Below are 20,358 nucleotides of genomic sequence, written 5' to 3' on the forward strand. Positions count from 1 at the left end.
TTTTTTATAGGAGGGTGGACAACAACTGCAATAAGGCCCCAGGAATCACATTCAGCCCTCCGATCTGAGGTTTCCAGTGCCTGTTATAACAGAATTAACATTTTGTATACTCTCTATAATTTCTTTCTTTCTATATAAGAAAAATAAAAAAATGATAATAACATTGTCACTGGCATCACCAATGGGCGGAATACTCCATCAATCCAAATTCAAAAGTATTGATTCATGCAGGCAGTCCAAATGTCCAAATAGGTAACTAAATAAGACTGGTAATGATAAACACTGTGTTCAAATACCTCAAATTCCAAAGGGCAACAGAGGCAGAGTTAGTCAACACTTTAGCTTTTCTTCTTGTTAAAAAGGGGCGGGGAACTCACATGCCACATCTTTTAAGGTAAGCTGACACTCATCTGCCACATACATTCTGAAGTCAGTGCTATCACATTTTTCAGATGGAATGTAATCACACCTTCCCTAATTAATATACTGTATTTTTCACTCTATAGGACGCACTCTTTCCCTTCTAAAAAGTAAGGGAAAATGTGTGTGCGTCTTATGGAGCGAATGCAGGCTGCACGACTAAGCCCAAAGCCAGTACAGGGAGACGGAGCACTGTGCAGCGCTCCATCTCTCTGTTCTAGCTTGGGGATGGCTGCGCAAAGCCTCCGGAGGGCAGCGGGGTGAAGGCACCCCACTGCCTTGTGGAGGCTTCAAAGGCTGTCCCCGAAGTCAGAACAGTGAGACGGAGCGCTGCGCAGCGCTCCGTCTCGCTGTTCTAGCTTGGGGATGGCTGCGCAAAGCCTCCGCAGGGCAGACTTCACCCCGCTGCCCTGCGGAGGCTTCATAGTCTGTCCCCGAAGCCAGAACAGCAAGAGGCTATCCCAGAAGCCAGATCCCTCTTGCTGTTCCGGCTTCTGGGGTTCAGAATTTTTTTCTTCTTGTTTCCTCCCCCCCCCAACTAGGTGCGTCTTATCATCCGGTGCGTCCTATAGAGTGAAAAATACAGTAGCTATTAAATACTTCTTCTATTCATTACGTTGGCTAGCTTCTACTACTTTATCAGAAAACCAGGGGACATTTTTAGTTATTCCAGACAACCCAATATATTAAATGGTGAAGCAATGGCTGTGGGAAAGGCTTCTATATATTTTTTCCACCATCAGCAGACATTGTACCCTGAAGTGTGTTGCAGCCTCTGTTTAGTTGTACACTTCACAGGTTTTCCAACAAAAGTGCTCTAACCCTTCCTGTTACATGATTACACAGACCTCAAAATATCAGGGAACCACTTAGGATGCTAAATATGATTGCATCAGCTTTCCTAATTTCAGAAGTTGACCAAAGGTTTAACCAAATTGCCAAAATTTATGATAGGCAAATCTCCAAAAACTCATAGAAAACCTTCCAGATCCTGGGTAGATCATACAACAATTTCCCCCTCAAAGGAACATCTACACAAAATGTGCAGCAATCTTTAAAACAAAATGACAAGTTTCAAAGATAGATGATTGGAAAAGAAAATGCAAATCTGAAGGTATTACACACTGGAGTACCTACCAGGTTGAATTTGTTGGGCCATATAATGTCACGTTTCTTCGTGTAAACTTTTTGATCTGAGGAAGCATGAGAAACTACTGTTCCAACTTTTACTTTGGTGAAAGAATTGTTGGGGAAAGTAACCATGTTAAGAATATCATATCCAATGGATGATTCCAAGTTTTCATTGAAATATATTTCATCTCCAGCACTGTTGTTAAAACAGATTTTTCTCAAAAAAGTGTGAAGCTAGATGAAAATGCAGAGCTTCAGAATTTACCAAATAGAGAAAATGTTTGCAAGCATGTTCCTGGCAAGGCGATGCATAAATTTCAGTGCTTACAATAATTAAGTTATCATGTCGAAATGCATGTTTGATGGCAGGGAGGAATGGTCTAACTATTAATGAGTTGTGTTCTTCCCTAAATTGCAAAGATGACACAATTTTTCAGTGCTGCTTTTTAACTGTGTATTCATAAATCAATTAATTAAAAAACACACACACCCTAGAATGAGTTCAACATTTTTCCTTGGGTGTTGAATAAATCTACTCTACTAGCATTTTCCAGGTGAAACCTAGTATTCTTCCTCACTAGTGCTCGACACCATTGACTCTTGCTTCCAGGAAATAAAATGAAAATGGAGACACAGAGCTTTGCAAAACACAAGGAGGGAAGAGGGAGAAGGAGCAGAATAATAAAAAGAGATGACCAATGAAAGTACAGTGGTACCTCGGGTTAAGTACTTAATTCGTTCCGGAGGTCCTTTCTTAACCTGAAACTGTTCTTAACCTGAAGCACCACTTTAGCTAATGGGGCCTCCTGCTGCCGCCACGCTGCCGGAGCACGATTTCTGTTCTCATCCTGAAGCAAAGTTCTTAACCTGAAGCACTATTTCTGTATTAGTTCTGTAACCTGAAGCGTATGTAACCTGAAGCATATATAACCTGAGGTACCACAGTATGTCCTACTGAGTTCCACGATTGTCTCAATTGTGTAATAGTTATGTATACTAAAAAGAGCATCAGTAAAATACATGGAAGGCTTCATAAGGTGTACAGGGCAGCCTACACAACATAACATGAGTACACAATTGAGTGTCTAATTTTTTAGCCCATCTGTAAAATGCAAAGACAAGATCCAGCACACCTTTGCAAATAACTTGAGGTTATCTCATCTAACATTACCTCCCATTGTTCCATTCTCCAAAGGTCCAATCTGAGTGCTTCTCCCATCAACACCCTTCTAGAAGAGTACACGACATGTAAAGAATGTGCCATAGCATAGATGGCATTATAGATAGCATAGCTCTCACCAGACATACTCATTTCAAATATAGTATTTGGAAGATGCTCCAGCATTTCCTCCCCAGAACAGAGATTGATATTTGCTTCAGCTGCAAATGAATTTGAAATTGAACACTGAAACATAGCATACCAGAATTGTTGGATAAAAAGGTCATTTTGGTGCTGGTAAGGATTGAAGTTCTGGAGAAAGCTCCAGAATCCTGGTACCTCCTTGCTGTGGATTGCCATGGACAAGGAACCATGGAAGATGTTGAAATCCCATTCTTTTAGCAAAAAGGCTGAGGTCAAGTCCCACTGAGCTGGAATGATCCAAACTTTCTCTAAGGGTGTCTTCTTGAATGGTTGATGTAGATATAATGTTAACTGAAAAACCTTCATGGCATAAGTGTCTCCATATGCAATGATCACATTGGCTGTGGTCACGCTAAGGGCAAACAAATCCTCTTCTTTATAATGAAAGTTATATCCATATTCATCCACTCCACTGAAGGCGACATGTGGTGCCTTTTCTGCGAAAGCAATGCAGATGTAATTCCTACTGAACGCTGATTTCAAGCGTAGTGCAAACTCAGCCCCATTGTCATCATCGGATACAATGAGTCCAACCCATGTCCATCCAAAATATTTTATCAAGTGCACTATTCCTTCATCCTGAGAGACTTCATTTGGAACCATTTGGTAGAAAAAGGGGAACTGAGGTTTATCCTTTAGTGCTGGGTGAACTGAACTATAACTGAGCTATGTAAGAAAGAACATAATGGGGTTTTTTCATTTTTATTTTTTGCAGTTCTGAAAAAGACACAAGAGCTTAACCACACACAGAACTAGTCCCAGTAAAACAGGTTCTTTCTTAGTATAAGTTTGAATTTTTCACAGAAAAATATTCTTCTGAAAAAGCAGATAAGAAGGACCTGCCAGACTCCTTTTTAACTTTCTCTTTTTATCTTTCTACTTGTCTGCTAATCTTCCTTTTTAGTATGAATGGGGAGACACTAAGTAAAGAGATAAGAGCAAACATGGAAAAATGGAGGCCAATGACTCATCTCCTCCAGCAATCTCTGCTGTGATGCCTTCTGAATTATCAATAGGGTATGGTGGAATTTAAAAATTGCTACTTTTCACATGAAGATTATAATTTCTATCCAAATTTTTATTTCAAAGCCACTCTAACGTGCAGCAGCTCCTTCATCATATTTGAATTATCATCTCTCTTCATTCAATATGTTAAAACTTCTCAAGGAAAAAAATATAAATATTGACCAATTCTGAAATAACAGAAAATGTCTATTTTCCCCTCATTCTGAGGACATGCAGATGAAGAATGAATGGCTCAATGAATATCGTTTTCCAGCTGAAAGCCTTCAGACAGTGTTTGTCACTGCCATATCTCAAATTTTAAATAGAAGAGGGTTGGGACTGAAAAGACAATTTTTCAAAAGGAAGAATAGAATGGTGGTGATGGTCTGGTAACACCATCAGTTGTAATATCAAGTTAATACTCTTGACATTGGTGGACATATCTACACCTGAAACAACATTGCTTCTCAGGGTTGCATTCCTGGTTGACCTAAGGAGTGTTTTTGCAGTCCCCTAGGAAAAGATGGGAAGAAGGATCTGCATGGAACACCATGTGGAACAGAAAGATTGTTTCCCTCTGCAGGTTCTGTTTATGCTTGGAATTAATCAAGTCACCATAGTTCAACCCAGCTACTGTGCCCTTACATTTATTTCCCCAGCCTAAAAAGGGTTTCTCTGCTTCCTTTATAGCAGGGAGGCTCATTCATTTCATATCACAGAAATAGTGGCAGAAAAAGGCTTCAGGTGTTTTCACCTGCATAAAGTTGCTGTTGGACAGCATCAGCACCAGTGTGTGCATATGAAATAACAGAAAATGGCTATTTTCCCCTCAATCTGAGGACATGCAGAACTCAACTGGGAACTCAGCTTGTCTATGCTGAACAAACAAGTAAATCAAATATTTGGTATACAATGTAACTTTTAAAGTCTGTCAGAACTTGATAGACCCACCCACTCCACAAAAAGAAAGGAGAAAGGGGAAAACAAAAAAAAGGCCAAGAAGAAAAAGGAGCACTGAAACTTTCAGGTCTAGATAGCAGCACATGGCGTTTGTATTGATCTTCAACCGTTACACAGATTCAATGAGAGTTTCCCCCTGCTTTCCTTGGACGAATATGATTTAATGTCCCCTACACACATTCCCACCTGGGGAATCTTATAAAGGCCTAAGACGTTGGCTATCTGCATGGAAGTGTCAGATTTTAGCCCTCCAACAATTGCTGAAATCTGGGGTTTCTTCCTGCACTTGAAATTAGGGAAACTTTCTTTTTGTGAAGACAAAAGGCTCAGGATGATATCATAGCTCATCATTTCAAGGTTGAAATTGTCATAGATGTGGAACCCCAAGGTAACATTGGGTAAGAGTTTTGGGTTCTTGTTGATCTCATCAATAGCAAAAACAATAGCAAACACATGTTGGAAGCGCTTCAGCAGGGGCCTAAAAGGAAATAATTTCAGGATTATTTGTTCATTGTTATAGCTTTTGAAATCCAGGAGAAAAACAGTACGGTTAAACAAAAATTGAACATCAGTTGGCTTAACTTTCTATTGGCTTAAATCTTGCCAGCTAGAAGAGAATGGTTTTCAGTTACTTTGCCTGAAAGCATTTTTTTTTTAAAGCTAACACACAGGACCCAGCTACATTAGTTTTAAAAAATCATTTTAAATGTGTTATACCACTGTGACACCATATGGCGATGTAGAGTTTGGCCTTTTGGCAATGTGATTTCCCATTATAAGGTTCAAAACATGTTTTCCAGAAATAGTTTTTTGATGTGTTGAGATCCAGCCTCAGTGTCAGGATTGAGGGTCTGAAGAATAAACAGTTTCAAGGAAAATCATTGCTCAGCTACAGAGCAGTCATAAAGCCACTGTGCCTTTATATGCTGCCTTGGGTTCAACCAACTGAAGAGAACATGAATTTTAGTTCATGAAAACTTAGGCCAGAATAAATGTTAGTCTTTAAGTGAACTAGGACTCTTTGCTGCTGCTGCTGCTGCTGCAACAAGCAAAGGTAAATATTCCCCTGGAAGTTATGTGATGAACATGAGTTGAAATGCAATCTGGATGCATAGACATCAGTCACTTTGCAGTGTGTACATTTATCACAATGTGCCTGCACTCTTCCACACTGGTTAGCATGAACTATCCAATCTCAGGGCAGGGTAGATTTAAGAGATTATTTCTCAACACCTTATTATCCCTTAGATTTAGTTACTTGTCACTGTTACTGTGACAATCATGTTTGAATCCTTCCGATTGCTCCATAACCTAATAAAGTACAGAGTTACTGTATCACATTTCCTTGCATACCCTTAAGCAAAATCTCAAAGGACTCTTCTTTTGGTGTGGGAGTATGAAGAGATAAAAGTTTCTCAATGCTGTTACTATGGCATCAGACTTGGAATTTACATATTTCCCCTACATTCAAATAAAGCACAGACTTACTGAAACACATTTTTCTTGAAACACATGGGTATAATCGTGAAGTTCTCATGTGAATAAAAACTAGCATGCAGTGATAAAATTCCCCCAATGACATGCTTTTTAGGCTTATAATAATCAAAGTAGCAATTTTTGTCTCCTCCATGGCTCCCCTTGAAGTTGTAACTGATAGCCTGTGGCAGCAACAGAAGGAGCAGAAGCAAGAACAGCATTTTGGATCACAGCAGTTTAGTCAATGACTCAATCTTTCATCCATTTATGTGTACAAACAGCTGAAATTATACTCCATGTTGTAGACCTGAGCATCTGATCTGACATTATTCACCCTCATTTTGATGGAGCCCTTTCATGCTCATCCTTGCATTTCAAGGGCAAAGAGCACTTATAACAGATGTCATGGCCTTAATAACTATTATTTTCAGTTGATATTCTGTCTATTATTTACAATTCGGAAGTTGCATCGAGATATCCCTGGAGCTTTGAAATTAAGAAAACCTCAATCACCACATTTGTGATAATTATAAGGCAGTTAATCATTTTTTTAAAAAAACTTTTACTTTTGGAGGTCTCTGTGCTGCACAACAGCTTTATAATTTAAAAAATATAACCAGACACTTACTAAAGGCCATTTATAATTGTCTGTGGATATCTATGAGGTGTTTTCGCTGTATTCTTTTTGGCACCTGTTAAAAATAATAATAATGCTTGATGGTTGTATAGGGAAGCTGAGATTTAACTCTGTATTTTCATCACAGACCACATTGTTACAAGACTGTAAAAGACTGAAGGCAGTCTTGAGCACAAACTCTGAATGAATGTTAACATTATTTAAAATAAATAGGGAATAATGTATCTATGGAAAAATGTGACTATATTGAAATAAAGTGCGGAAGTAGAACAGCCACTGAAGTAGTGGTATATGTATGTTTTGGGACGGATGTGATGGCAATGATCAAGAACTCAGTGGTTCCAATTTATCCATCACTCTTTATTAGCCAAGAACCTGTTAATTCACAACTGATGCTATCCAATAGTAACAGTCAATGCATGGATACAAAATTAAACAAATACTTTGTATAATGGAAAGTTCTATATAGGGTGAGAGATCAAAATTCAGAGAACTCAAGAAAAACATTTTCAGTGAAATAGCTTTCTTGCATCTGGGAACATTCACACAGCCACATATGGAAATGGATTCTATAAACAGCTTTTGGGTTTTTATAGTAATTGAAATATTCTTAAAGTACCTTTAGTCCTCTACTTGTGAGTATTAGGTGGGGTTAGAGAAGAAATATTTTTTCTAAATTGCTAGTAAAATGAAATAGCTGTCAAAAGAATATTGTAATATTTTTCTATTAGTCACATTTACACACCACTTTTCCTCTGAAAATCTTAAATTTACTTACATATGGTTCCAAGATTGTCCTCAAGGAACATCTTCAGAGCCAGCTGTTCTTCAGAGCAAAATTGTGCTATATAGATTCAGATTATCTTGCAGGTCTATTGTTACCATACTATTGTTGTTGTACATTTTAATGTTCCACAGTTAGTAATAAAAAGAAATAATATGATCATGCAATTAAATATTATAGTAATTACTGTTATGAACTCTATCACGAGCCTTTAATTTTTGCACAGGCTGACAGTGTCTCATAGACAACTCTCTGCTTTTAAAACAAGGATATCAGTTGGACGGGATTAGTTTCAACACTGTCTTCCTGAGAGCTCCTTTCACTTCTTTGTTCCTCAGACTGTAGATAATTGGATTCAGTATGGGAGTAATAACAGAATAGAAGAGAGAGAGAAGCTTATCCACATTCAGAGAGTAGCTAGATTTGGGGCGTATGTATATAAAAATGGCCGTCCCATAAAACAAGGAGACAACAACAAGGTGTGAGGAGCAGGTGGAGAAGGCCTTCTGGCGGCTCTGGGCTGATTGCATCCTCAAGATAGTAGAAATGTTGTGGAAATAAGACATAAGGATCAGCATGAAAGGCATCAGGATTACAAATGCAGCAGCTACAATGATTTGGATTTCGTTCCAGTATGTGTCCCCACACACTAGTTTTAGCACTGGCTGGATTTCACACAAAAAATGGTTGATGACCTTGGAGTCACAGAAGGGCAGGTGGAAAATGAAGGTGGTATGACCCACAGCCACCAGACACCCACAAGCCCAAGAAAAGGCAGCAAAATGGACACATGCTCTCTTTCTCATAATTACCGGGTAGCGCAGTGGATTGCATATAGCGATGTAGCGATCATATGCCATGATGGCTAGCAGACAGCACTCAGTGGCACCAAAGAAGAGGAAAAAATACATTTGAGTGGCACATGCACGTAAAGATATGGTTTTGTCAAGAGCGACAATGTTCTCAAGCAACTTGGGGATTGTGACTGAAGTATAGCAGATCTCCAGGAAAGACAAGTTCCTGAGGAAGAAGTACATGGGAGTGTGGAGGGCAGCATCAACACTAATGATGACAATGATGATGACGTTGCCAAATACAGTGACAAGGTAGATGCACAGGAACACTACAAAGAAAAGGAGTTTGAAATCTGAAACATTAGAAAAACCCAGTAAAATAAATGCATTCACTGAGGTGCTATTTTCCATTGTTTTTTCTTTGATATCTTTTGTCCATGCAGTAGACTTGGAAGAAAAGGAAGGGGACATAAATGAGAAAAAATATAGAAATGGAATTATTTGCATTTTTCAAATGATTCTAAAGATGCTAGGAAACTATAATTCACAATAAACAATATCTCACCTATGAATTTTGCTCTTTAACAGAAGAATCAGTGCTGCAAACAGGGCATTTTATCAACTACTTTTCAACTCTTGAGGCCAAGTCCTTTGTGGATTTCATTCGTTGGCCTAGTTTTCCTACTAATTATATTGCTGGCAAATCAGTGGTTTGTTTTATTTAGTTATTTAAAAGAGAGAGCTACAATTAATAGATTGTTCCAATTAAATCTGCTTTGAGGATTCTGTTTGGCCATTATTCGTTATCTAAGGGGACTCTGCCTGCTTTAGTTCACTTGCCAAAACCCCCTACCAAAACATTCTACTTGCTGAAATCTCTGCCCAAGTAAAAATATTGCCCCAGCTTCTCCATTCTATTCTCTAACTCAGTTTTGCACTTGTATTTTCAGCTTCACCTTGCCCCTCTCATTTTCTACAACCTGCCACATGCCACGTCCATGTAAACCACCTTGCACTTTCCTCCTCCCACACATTGCAACTACTAAGCATACTTTCCCCCTTGCATCCCATTATGAAGCCGACATCCCCTCAAATTCTGCAGCCCTTTTTGTACCCCTGATTTAATCTACAACCCTGTTCCCATGTATCTTACTTTCTTCTTCTTCTTCTTCTTCTTCTTCTTCTTCTTCTTCTTCTTCTTCTTCTTCTTCTTCAACCCTCATTATCACCTTCAACCTCTTTTACTCCTTCCTCCTTTTTTTACAACAAAAATCCTAAATGGGGTTAGGATTGCAGCCTCACCCTGCAATTCTGTATTAAAATGTTTGTTTATGTTGGTTATTAATCTGCTCTAATACTATAATATTGTTAGACACCTTTGATTTTCCTCAGAAAGGAAAAGAGTTCATAATAAATGAATTTATTAAATTAATGGTGGTGTACTTGGAGTAAACCCACAGAAATTAATGAACATGTTATTCTTGTCTATTAACTATAGGGATCCACTCTGAATACCACTCTATCTGCTTCAGTTTTCAGCAAAAGCAGGCCCTGTTCCTGGAATTAAAGGGGCCTGCCTTCACAGGTACATTTCTCATGAGGTATATGACCAAGGAAGATGCAATTATTTAATTGTCACCTTCTGTATCTTCTCCATCTCTGCAGTGTAGTTTTAGGCTAATAAAAAATATTGTAGATGTGAGTGGAGATAGTATTTGAACATTGAATGTCTCCCTCCACAGTACCAAATATTCCCTATTGGATCCAGTCATAGATTGGATCCAATATTTAGTTAAATATTTAGTTAATTTAGCCAATAAGCAGATAGTCAGGAAGTATGGCACTGAAAATGAAATGAAATACATGTTGGTTCTTTCACAGTTTATTATTCTCAGATAGGAACATAGGGTGTCCTGGATATTATGCAACTTAGCACATACAATATATAGTCCACTTCTGGGCTATGTCTTGCTGACTTGTTGCTCATTGCTGGTATCTCTTCAAAATAATCTTCTCTGTGGTTTAGTGAAATTCTTTTTTCTTAAAGAATTGGTCCCTAGTGTTCATTTCTGGCTTCAAAATAATGATGTACATTTTAGGGACAAATATGCATCCCAGCAACCCAGCACCTGAGGCCAGAATAGAAAAGATCTCCACAGCCACCATGTATTTGCCTTTGGTACTCAGATAGGCTGGAATGAAAGATATCCAGACACTGCAGAAGACCAACATGCTGAAGGTGATAAACTTGGCTTCATTGAAACTGTCAGGCAGTTTCCTGGCTAGGAAGGCCACTGTGAAGCTGATACTGGCCTGAAAGCCTATGTAGCCCAGGACCGTGTAAAACATGGCGCCGGCGCCCTCATTACATTTTACAACAATCTCCTTAGGCTGTGTAGTCATATCAAGATCAGGGAAAGGTGGAGAGGTACCTAGCCAAATGGCACAGATACCAATTTGAATAAGAGAGCAAAGAAAGATAATGTAGTTTGAGAGCCTCTTGCCCACCCATTTCCTCATCTTGCTTCCAGGCCTTGTTGCCATGAATGCCACCACCACAATGATGGTCTTAGCCAGGACACAGGAAAGTGCAAGAGAAAAGATGTTTCCAAATGCTGCTTGTCGAAGAAGGCAGGTCACCTTGCTGGGTCGTCCAATGAACAGCAAGGAGCAAAGGAAGCAGAGCAAAAGGGAGATTAGCAGAAGGTAGGTAAGGTCCCGGTTGTTGGCTTTGACAATGGGGGTATTCTGGTGTCTAATAAATATTCCAAGTACCAGGGCTGCAATAAGAGCGAGAGAAAGTGCAGCAGAAGTCAAACTGATGCCTAAAAATTCATTGTAGAGCAGGAAGCTTGTGGCTTTTGGAATACATTTGTTCTTATTTTTGTTGGGATATTCATGTTCCGGACATTTTTCACACTTACGTGCATCTGTAGGAAGCAATTAGACTTTCAGTGTAACAGGTTTGTATAACTTCCAGAGGCATCACATAGTTCCTATGGCTTAGTTCCTATTTTGTTTCTGGCTTCATCTGCAAACTAGGCAAACTTTTTTTTAAAAAATGACTGGTGATAGTTGGATACTCTTTGTGGAACAAGGATTTTGTTCAACTTAACAAGTAAAAGCTCTGCAGGACCTGGTACCTTTGTTGAAGTTCCTTCTGCCATATCAATTGCCCCAAGCCCTGCAGACTTTGGGAGGAAATAAACTTCTGTTGCTATTGTAGTGGTTATTGTTTTTGCATTTGTTGATAATGTGCACTGGGTTTGGAAAAGCCCACATTCCAAAACAAATAGTGCCAATTCTGGCTTGGGCTGAGTTGGATTGATAGAACCCTGGTTTGCCCCAAGTGAGTTGTACCACCTGGAGCACTCTGTTGCTGTGAGGTGGCAGTGTGTTGAGCTGCAGGCATCTCCTTCCACAAGGAGTAGTTAAGCAAAGGCACATTTTGCAGGATTGACTCCCAACTCTCCATCCCCTAATACCGCCCTTCCAGTCCTCCTCACAGTCCATCCAAGGTTGCAATACCACAGCAACTGCTCAGTCCTTCCATCATCCAAAGCTGGGCTGCAAATGAAGTCAGTAATGCAGGTGGAGCTGAGTCCTGGCTGGGGAAAAGTAAGCAGGGAGCCACAGCCAGCATAGCCCAAGCTCAGCCTAGGCCCAGCTGTGAAGGCTGCATTGCAGTATTTGATAGGCCAAGGCGGTTGCTGTGGCAACCAGTGGCGTAGCGTGGGTTGTCAGCACCCGGGGCAAGGCAAGTAATTTGCACCCCCTAACCCGTGGATTTGCGCCCCCTAACCCTAACCCCCAGATGTTGCGCCCGGTGCGGCCGGGCCCCCCCCTGCACCCCCCACGCTACGCCACTGGTGGCAACAACATCTTGGGAAAGGGAGATAAGGAGGCCTAGTGGCCAGGTATGTACGTAGTGGAAGAGTCAGTATTCAATCTTGCAGGAAATTCCTTTGTAAAAACCTTGCAGGGAATACAGATTCAAAGGATTCCCTGTACCTCACATGATCGAACCCTTGGGTTATAGAAATGCTTAACAAATATTGATCCCCCCCCCATTTGATTCAGGGTCAGATTCAGGTAGGAGCACGTGCTCTCTGGATAGATTAAGTTCAGGTCAGCCCAATCTCAGCCCCGGGATCAGGATCCCACATTGGGGATTGTGGGGGAGCAGTGTGCACAGTTGCTGCTGTTGTTATAATACTTATTTTTACATCACCATAAGCTCCCAGGACAGACTACAGCAATTTTAAATAAGGATTAAAAACACTTAAAAAAATTACAGTCAAAGGAATATGGTAGGTCTTGAAAATATATATCTAAAAGGCCATGATAATGAGATGTGCTCCCAGCATACATTTGAATTATATAAAGAAAGTCCCAAACAATAGATGACATATAAGGGAAAATCCCATACCTGTCTGGTTTGAAATGGTCCCTTCTGGACACTGGAAACAGTCATGGCAACAAGGTGGTTCTCCATCACGGACTTTTTTGTGGTATCCAGGATGGCATCTTTCAGTGCACATAGAAGGAGGCAATGTCTAATCATAAATGCAAGGTAACACAGTTTAATTTAATTCATCTGAAGTTATTGATTTTGACTGGTTTTTGTTGTATTTTAATTTCAGTGATGCTTGTAAGTGTGAAAAAAATTCAGTGATATTATTAATAGTTTTTACAATGTTTTTACAAATCTCCTACTTGGAGATTTTGGATTTAAGAAACAAATAAAAATAAAAGAAGATATCTGCTTCTGGGCATTGGCATTGCTAACATGTTGTTTGGATTGGGGTAAATGTTTGCGGGTTTGGTGCCATTAAAACAGGGGTCAGCAAACTTTCAGCAGGGGGGTGGTCCACTGTCCCTCAGACCTTATGGTGGGCCAGACTATATTTTGGAAAAAAATATGAACGAATTCCTATGCCCCACAAATAACCCAGAGTTGCATTTTAAATAAAAGGACACATTCTACTCATGTAAAAACACGCTAATTCTCAGACCGTTCGCGGGCCAGATTTAGAAGGTGATTGGGCCGGATCCGGCCCCCGGACCTTAGTTTACCTACCCATGCATTAAAAGCTTGCCATGCCATGCCATTAAAAGCATTCAAACTATTTCTTTTCAAAAAAAAAATGTTTTTACCACTATCACTTACATATCATCTTTAGAATATTTTATATAAGTCTATATTACATTTCTTTGAGAAGCATTTCTGAGAATTTCTAAGTTTGAGATCATTTTACATTATTACTGTAATTCTCCTCATTTTTTATCCTTCCCTGAGTTCAGTTTCAACCTTCAATGACCCATATTTTTACAATAACTTATTTCCAATATGTCACAATTGGAGAAACTCCAGCTATGCGGGCAATTTATTAGAATTCTCCAGAATTAAACAATTCCTTATTTCCCTTATTAGTACAATAGATTTTAACAAAACAAAAATTAAAGACCCAGAAGCCACTGAATTATGCTCGCAAAGGTCTCTTGGACAAAAAACATGTAAGCAACTTTTAACATACAGTCATAGCTACTTAGCATAGATTGGAAAAGAAGAAGCAAGACTGAAGGTAATTAAATGTGGAGTACCAACCTGGTTGAATTTGTTGGGCCATGTAATAGTATGTTCCTCAATGTTAACTGGCTGGTCTGAGGAAATCTGGGAATTTATCCTACCAACTTTCACTTTCCTGAAAGTGTTATTTGGGAAAGTAACCATGTTAACAATGTCATATCCCATTGACAATTCCATGTTTTCATTTAAAAATATCTCCTCCCCAGAACTGTTGTTGAAATGGACTTTCCTCAAATGCGAATGGAGCTAGATAGAGAGACAAAACCTCAGGATTTACAAAAGAGAGCAATGTTTTACAAGCATGTTTCTGGTGCAACAGTTTGATACAATGCTATCCTTATGTCAGTGGTTTTCAACCAGTGTGCCATGGCACCCTGGGCTGCCTTGAATGATGGTCAGGCATGTCATGGGCAACCATGGCTTCCATCCCTCTTTCCTCTCTCCTCTGATGCCGTCTCGTACCTCTGACTCTGAAAGGCTTTCACAACTGTTTGCTGCAGCAGCCCTGGCTACAAGCTCCCAAGGTGAATGGCGCCTCAGGGGCTGGCCAGGGGGTGCTTCCCAGGCCCTTGTGGGACAGTGTGAGGAGGCACCTCTCTTTGGGGTGGGGGAAGGCAGCAGTGGCTGCCCAGAGGACTCCTATGGAGAGGGGAGAGAAGAGGAGGTTGAGGGAACACATTCCAAGGGAGGGTGTTTGAAAAGGGGTGAGGGGCTGCCTGCTCTGCAAGCAAGGGGTGACATAACTGGGATCCTGAGCCCCACAGGCATGCCACAGAAAGAATGTAGATACTCAAGGGAGCCATGGACCTAAATATGTTGAAAACCTCTGACTTACGTTGGCATTTTTGTGTCCCTGGAAGAAATCCATGCTATGTGTATGTATTAGCATTGGAAGGCCCTAATTACTTAATTAATGGGGTGCCTTCCTAGATTTCTAACATTACTCTCTTTTTCAATGCTACAGGTACCACTTTGCAGTGAAAGAAAGAAAAATAATATGCTAGGGAGAAAGTATTTTAAAAAGAGCAAAAAGTTCCAACATACAGCACAATAAAAACAAAGCTAATCTAAATAAAAACAATTAAAAAGGGAAACAAAAAAGAGAAAGAAGAGGGGGGAAATACAAAGACCTGTTTTAGAGGTAGATCTTAACCCTTGTTTCTCACAAAAGGGGACAGATCCTCCTAGCTCTCACCTGGGAACTTTCTTTTCTTTTCCCAACCTCCCAGCCTTTGAGTCTTATGTGTAAAATGGGTGACTAAAATTAGCTGCCACTAATCAGATACAAATCAATGATAAAGGAGGACCACATCATATTAATCAAATGTCAGTTTGTTTGTTTGTTTGCTTGCTTGCTTGCTTCATTTCATAGATAACTGAATAAGATGCTGCACATCTTCTTGAATTGATCACATGCACCAAGATTTCCATGGCACCAGTGATTTTCATATGACAAAGTTCTCCAACAACATTTGAAGGGCAAATGTTTGGCAAAGGCTGATGTAAAGGGTCAGCATTCAGTCTTAGAGGATCATAGAACTGTGACAAAGCCTGATTATTATTCAATGGAATGTGAAGGTAGAAATATTCAGTAATAACTTATAGCAAGATAAACACAAGCAGAGATTATTTTACATTGGCAGATCATGGATGATAGTGTTGAGTATAAATCCAATCAAATTCTTAGAGGGAATCTCTGAACCACTTAATAATAATCTATGCTTCTATCAGTACTTTCTTTCAGGGTTCCATTCAACCTAAAGCAAATTATAGCCAACTGTCCATACTAGCTAATTGTAACCAATCTTAACTAATAATTTATGTTGAGTGTCCAATCTTCCTCACAATGTTGCAGGATAAAGTAAAACAATGTTTCCACAAAATTGTTTTTCACATTTTAATATTTAGTTAGAGATCTGCAAATAATATATTTTCTTGTAGAAATATATGCTCTGCTTAAAATCATTTTTCACGGAAAGGAAGCTTCAATGAAATATATGCCAGGTTTCTTACAAAGCCACTTTGACCAGTAAAGGGTTTATCAGTGTTTCCATAATACTATTATTAAAATTCCACTGTTTTGACACAATCAGATTCTCAAATAGCTAAAAAATAACTCACAGTTAAAGTAGTGCCACTAAATATAAAACATTACCTCCCAAGGTTCTACTGTCTGAAGGTCCAATCTTGCTGTTCGTCTCACCAATGGCTTTCTGGAGGAGTAAATATCATGTAAAGCATATGCCAAGGCATAGATTCCATTATAGATAGTGTAGCTCTCACCAGACATATCCAACTCAAACATTGTCTCTGGAAGACTTCCTAGCATTTCCTCCCCAGTACAGTTTTTGATATTTATTTCCCTCATAACAGAATTTGTGATGGAACACTGAAACATAGAATTCCAGACTACCTGGATAAAAGCATCATTCTGGTGCTGGTAAGGATTAAAGGTCTGGAGAAAGTTCCGGAATCCTGGCACCTCATTTCCATGCATTACCATGGACAAAGAACCATGGAATAATTTGAAATTCCAGTTTGTATGAAGAAAAGGTGAGGTCAAATCGAAGTGGGCTGAAATGACCCAGACATACTCTAATAGCCTCTTCTTGAATGGTTCATGTATAGTCAATATGAACTGTAAAGGTTGCATAAGAGAAGTTTTCCCATATGCAATAATTACATTGGCTTTAGTCATACTAAGAGCTGTCAGGGTATCATTTTCATAAAACATCTGGTTTGTAGTTTTATTCACCCTCTCAATGAAAAGACCAGGCGCTATTTTTGTAAAAGCAACACAAATGCCATTCCTACTAAATAGTGATTTCAAACTTCCCAAGACCTCAGGTGTAAAATTGTCATAGGAAACAATGAGTCCAACCCATGTCCATCTGAAATATCTGATCAAATGCACTATTCCTTCATACTGAGAAGCTTCAGTGGGGACCATTTGGTAGAAAAAAGGGAACCGAGTTGTATCCCTTAGCGCTGGGTCAACTGAGCTATAACTGAGCTGTTGAGAAAGAACATAAGGTGTGAAAAAGACTTTAAAACCTGGTTGCAGTTTAATTTTGTCACATAAAAGTAGGCACAGGTGAACTGGACTCTACCTTCAAAGAATTCTGAAGTCTTCCCTGGGCCCAGTCAGAGGAAAATAGAAGAATCCTAATAAAATAAATAACTAAGAAGGCACTGCTTATCACTTTTCTGTTCAGTCTCTTCCCATCACTGCTTAGCTGGTAATTTCTTTTAGCATTTGTGAGAGGGGGGCAAACAATGTTATCCAGTATGCAGAGAGATAAAATAAAATTGAGAAATACAGGTCATGTACTCCATACCAGAGTTACTAACATTTATTTGGCCCAAGATCCACATTGACCGTCAGCCATCGCTTTGCAGCAGGAATGCAAACTTGGCCCTGCAACCATTGGTGCCTGGGGCCATGGGTGCCATGCAGCATGCATGGGCCTGGCACCTAAATTTGTAAGTGCCCAGCCCCTTCGTGGGGAATTTTGTGGGTGCTTGGGCACCCAGGACCCCAAGGAGTTGGCACCTATGGTCTGCAAGGTGGGGGAGGGGACAAGAGGGTGGGAGGAAACCTGGTGGTTTGGAAAGGGGCCCAGGGCCTGACCCTGTTGCATTATTATTATTATTTTGTCTTTTGTGTTAGCACCATTATTTATTTGTTAATTTCCTATTCCATATTCCATTTGTATACCAGACAGAACATGTTTGGGCTTTCTTGCACATCAATACAAATCCCATGTAAAAATTTTGCTGAAGAACTCATTTAGTGGTTTACTTTAATCATCTCATTATTATGTACTGTAAAGCACATTTAGTAATTTACCACCCTAATGACCATTTTGTTTGTTTGTCATGCCATGTTTTATGATTTATGTGTATATAATTTTGTAACAAGAAAATAAAAGCATTTTAAAATTAAAATAAATAAATTAGCAAACAATCAGTATTATATATTAATCAACAGTCATAATAGTCCTTCTAAACCTTCCAATTTCCAGTTTCTATGCATATGTACTCCATAGTTTCTACCAATATGCCCAGTGTCTTGATCCCTTATGCACACAGAGTTATTTCCATCAAAATTATTATTATTATTATTATTATTATTATTATTATTATTATTATTATTATTTCTTTCTTTTGGGGTCCCCCTCTTTTATTTGGTATTCTTGTGCAAACATGTGTGAGAGGGAGAAGGAAAGAGAGAGGAAGTGAAATCACACCTTCATGTCTCTTTCTGTGAAGCATCTGTTGATCTATTGCAAGAGATATCTATCATATAAGAAGTCAAATAGTCAGTCCTGTCCTAAAAACAGCAAGACTCTGAAAAAGTGTGCAAAGGTACTTCATCTGGAAGACACCATTTAGTGTGCTTATCTCCCTGATGTGGGCTCTTCCAATCAAATGCTCGACAGATTCAACAAGAGGTTGTTTCTTCCATAATGAATTGGTGAAGAACATGGTTCTGCATATCCTTACCTGTGGCATCTTATAGAGGCCCAAAATAGCAGCTATCTGCATATGAACATCAGAGGATAGCCCACCAACAACTGCTGACATTTTATATTGCCTTCCACACCTGAAATTAGGAAATCTTTCTTTTTGAGATGATGGCCGGGTGAGGATGATATCATAGTTCATTTTTTCATCTAAGAAATTATCATAGATGTGGAACCCAATGGTAATATTTGGCAAGAGTTTCAGATTATTGTTGATCTCATTGACAGCAAAATTGATGGCGAAGGCATGCTGGAAGTTCTTCAACATCGGCCTAAAATGAGAGTCATTGGCTTAGATTTTTTTGGTACATCTTTTAGCTGCTTCATTTGCATTCTCAAGACTCTCATAGGAAACCTGATTCAAACCCACAAGAAAACAGAAAGCAAAAGCATAAAAATAAAATTTTAGAGTTCATCAGAATAACTCACTATTGGCTGATTTCTGGGGAGCCAGAATAGAAAGATTTTTCTCTTATGTTGCCTGGTAGTCACACATACATGAAATGGCCAGTTAAAGGCTTTACATAACTTCCAGAGAAAGAGAATTGTTCGGTTAAGGGGCATCCATAGAAACATGGCTTTGCTGTTTAAATATGATGTTTGAAATACACACACACAGAGAGAGAGAGAGAGAGAGAGAGAGAGAGAGAGAGAGAGAGAGAGATGCATTGCATACACAGTGCACTGTGAACAGAATAATGGAGGAGTTGAACTGCAACAAGTAAATCTGAACCATTATTTCAAATTGCACATGCAACTGGCTTTGTTGCTGACACCTCCTTCTCAACAAGGCGTTTGGTTTCCAATTAACATATTATACTATAGGAGATTTCCATGTTCATTCAATTTCCAGATTTTCAGGAAATTTCATCTTCCGGGGGCCACATCCTTTACAGATGTGTTATTTAGGCAATATTGATACAGTATGGTGTCCTATCCTGCACTTAATTCTAACTTCACCACTGTCTTGGAGCTGGATTTCATTTTAATGCCATTTATTCTCATTGTTTATTTTCTTCCTCTTTGCCTATGCACCCCTGCCAATTAAGTATAATCCCACATACATCTAAAGGCATTTATCCTAGCCAAAGGAAGTATCAGTTTTTCAAATACTATAGGAGTCTGTGTTTGATGATGCAATGAAATACCCCTCTGGAAGTTCTGGTGAACATGTAAAGTAGTCTAATAGGCACCATTCACTTCATATGACTCCACACTGGCATATGCTACAGTTGCCATGAAAGTTATTGCTATGGTACTGAGTAGAGCTAATAAATTGTTCTCACCACCAAGTTACTTAGCCCTGATATTAAGGTATCAAACTTGGAATTTGCCCTACATTCAAATAAAATAACAGACTTACTGAAACACCCTGTTCTTGAAATTTATGGGTATAACTGTGAAGTTCTCACGTATATTAACAAGAGCATGCAATGATAAAAGTCCACCAATGACATGGTCACCAGGCTTATAATAATCAAACTGAGAACTATCTCTTTCTCCTCTGTGGCATCCCTTCGTGTTCTTGCTGATGGCTTGAGGCAGCATCAGAAGCAACAGAATAAAGAACAACATTATGGATCATTGTAAAAAGAGACAGTGGGAATTATACTGAACAGTATCTATGCGCTTATTCTAGCCTGAGCATCTAATCTGAGATTACATAACCTCA

At 39.2% G+C, this 20,358-nt stretch overlaps 2 protein-coding genes across 2 annotated transcripts in view; both read right to left on the reverse strand.

Annotated features, from left to right (window-relative positions):
• The window catches only part of LOC310748627 (vomeronasal type-2 receptor 26-like), a gene marked incomplete at both ends in the record, with an annotated part of 390,828 nt that extends 371,874 nt beyond the window's left edge, over window positions 1-18,954 (reverse strand). The window contains 4 exons of the mRNA XM_083584478.1: window positions 13,000-13,097; window positions 14,262-14,406; window positions 16,316-17,173; window positions 18,667-18,954. Coding sequence (XP_083440604.1) covers window positions 13,000-13,097; window positions 14,262-14,406; window positions 16,316-17,173; window positions 18,667-18,954 — 1,389 coding nt within the window. The remainder of the gene's footprint in view (window positions 1-12,999; window positions 13,098-14,261; window positions 14,407-16,315; window positions 17,174-18,666) is intronic.
• On the reverse strand, window positions 8,049-8,981 carry LOC310748651 (olfactory receptor 10C1-like; the record flags this gene model as incomplete). Its single annotated transcript, XM_083584500.1, has 1 exon — window positions 8,049-8,981. One exon carries the CDS (start codon window positions 8,979-8,981, stop codon window positions 8,049-8,051), a length of 933 nt encoding a protein of 310 aa, XP_083440626.1.
• Window positions 18,955-20,358: the final 1,404 nt, after the last annotated feature.

Source organism: Podarcis filfolensis, assembly GCF_964270895.1.
Source record: "Podarcis filfolensis genome assembly, chromosome: 13".
NCBI classification, from domain to species: Eukaryota; Metazoa; Chordata; class Lepidosauria; order Squamata; family Lacertidae; genus Podarcis; species Podarcis filfolensis.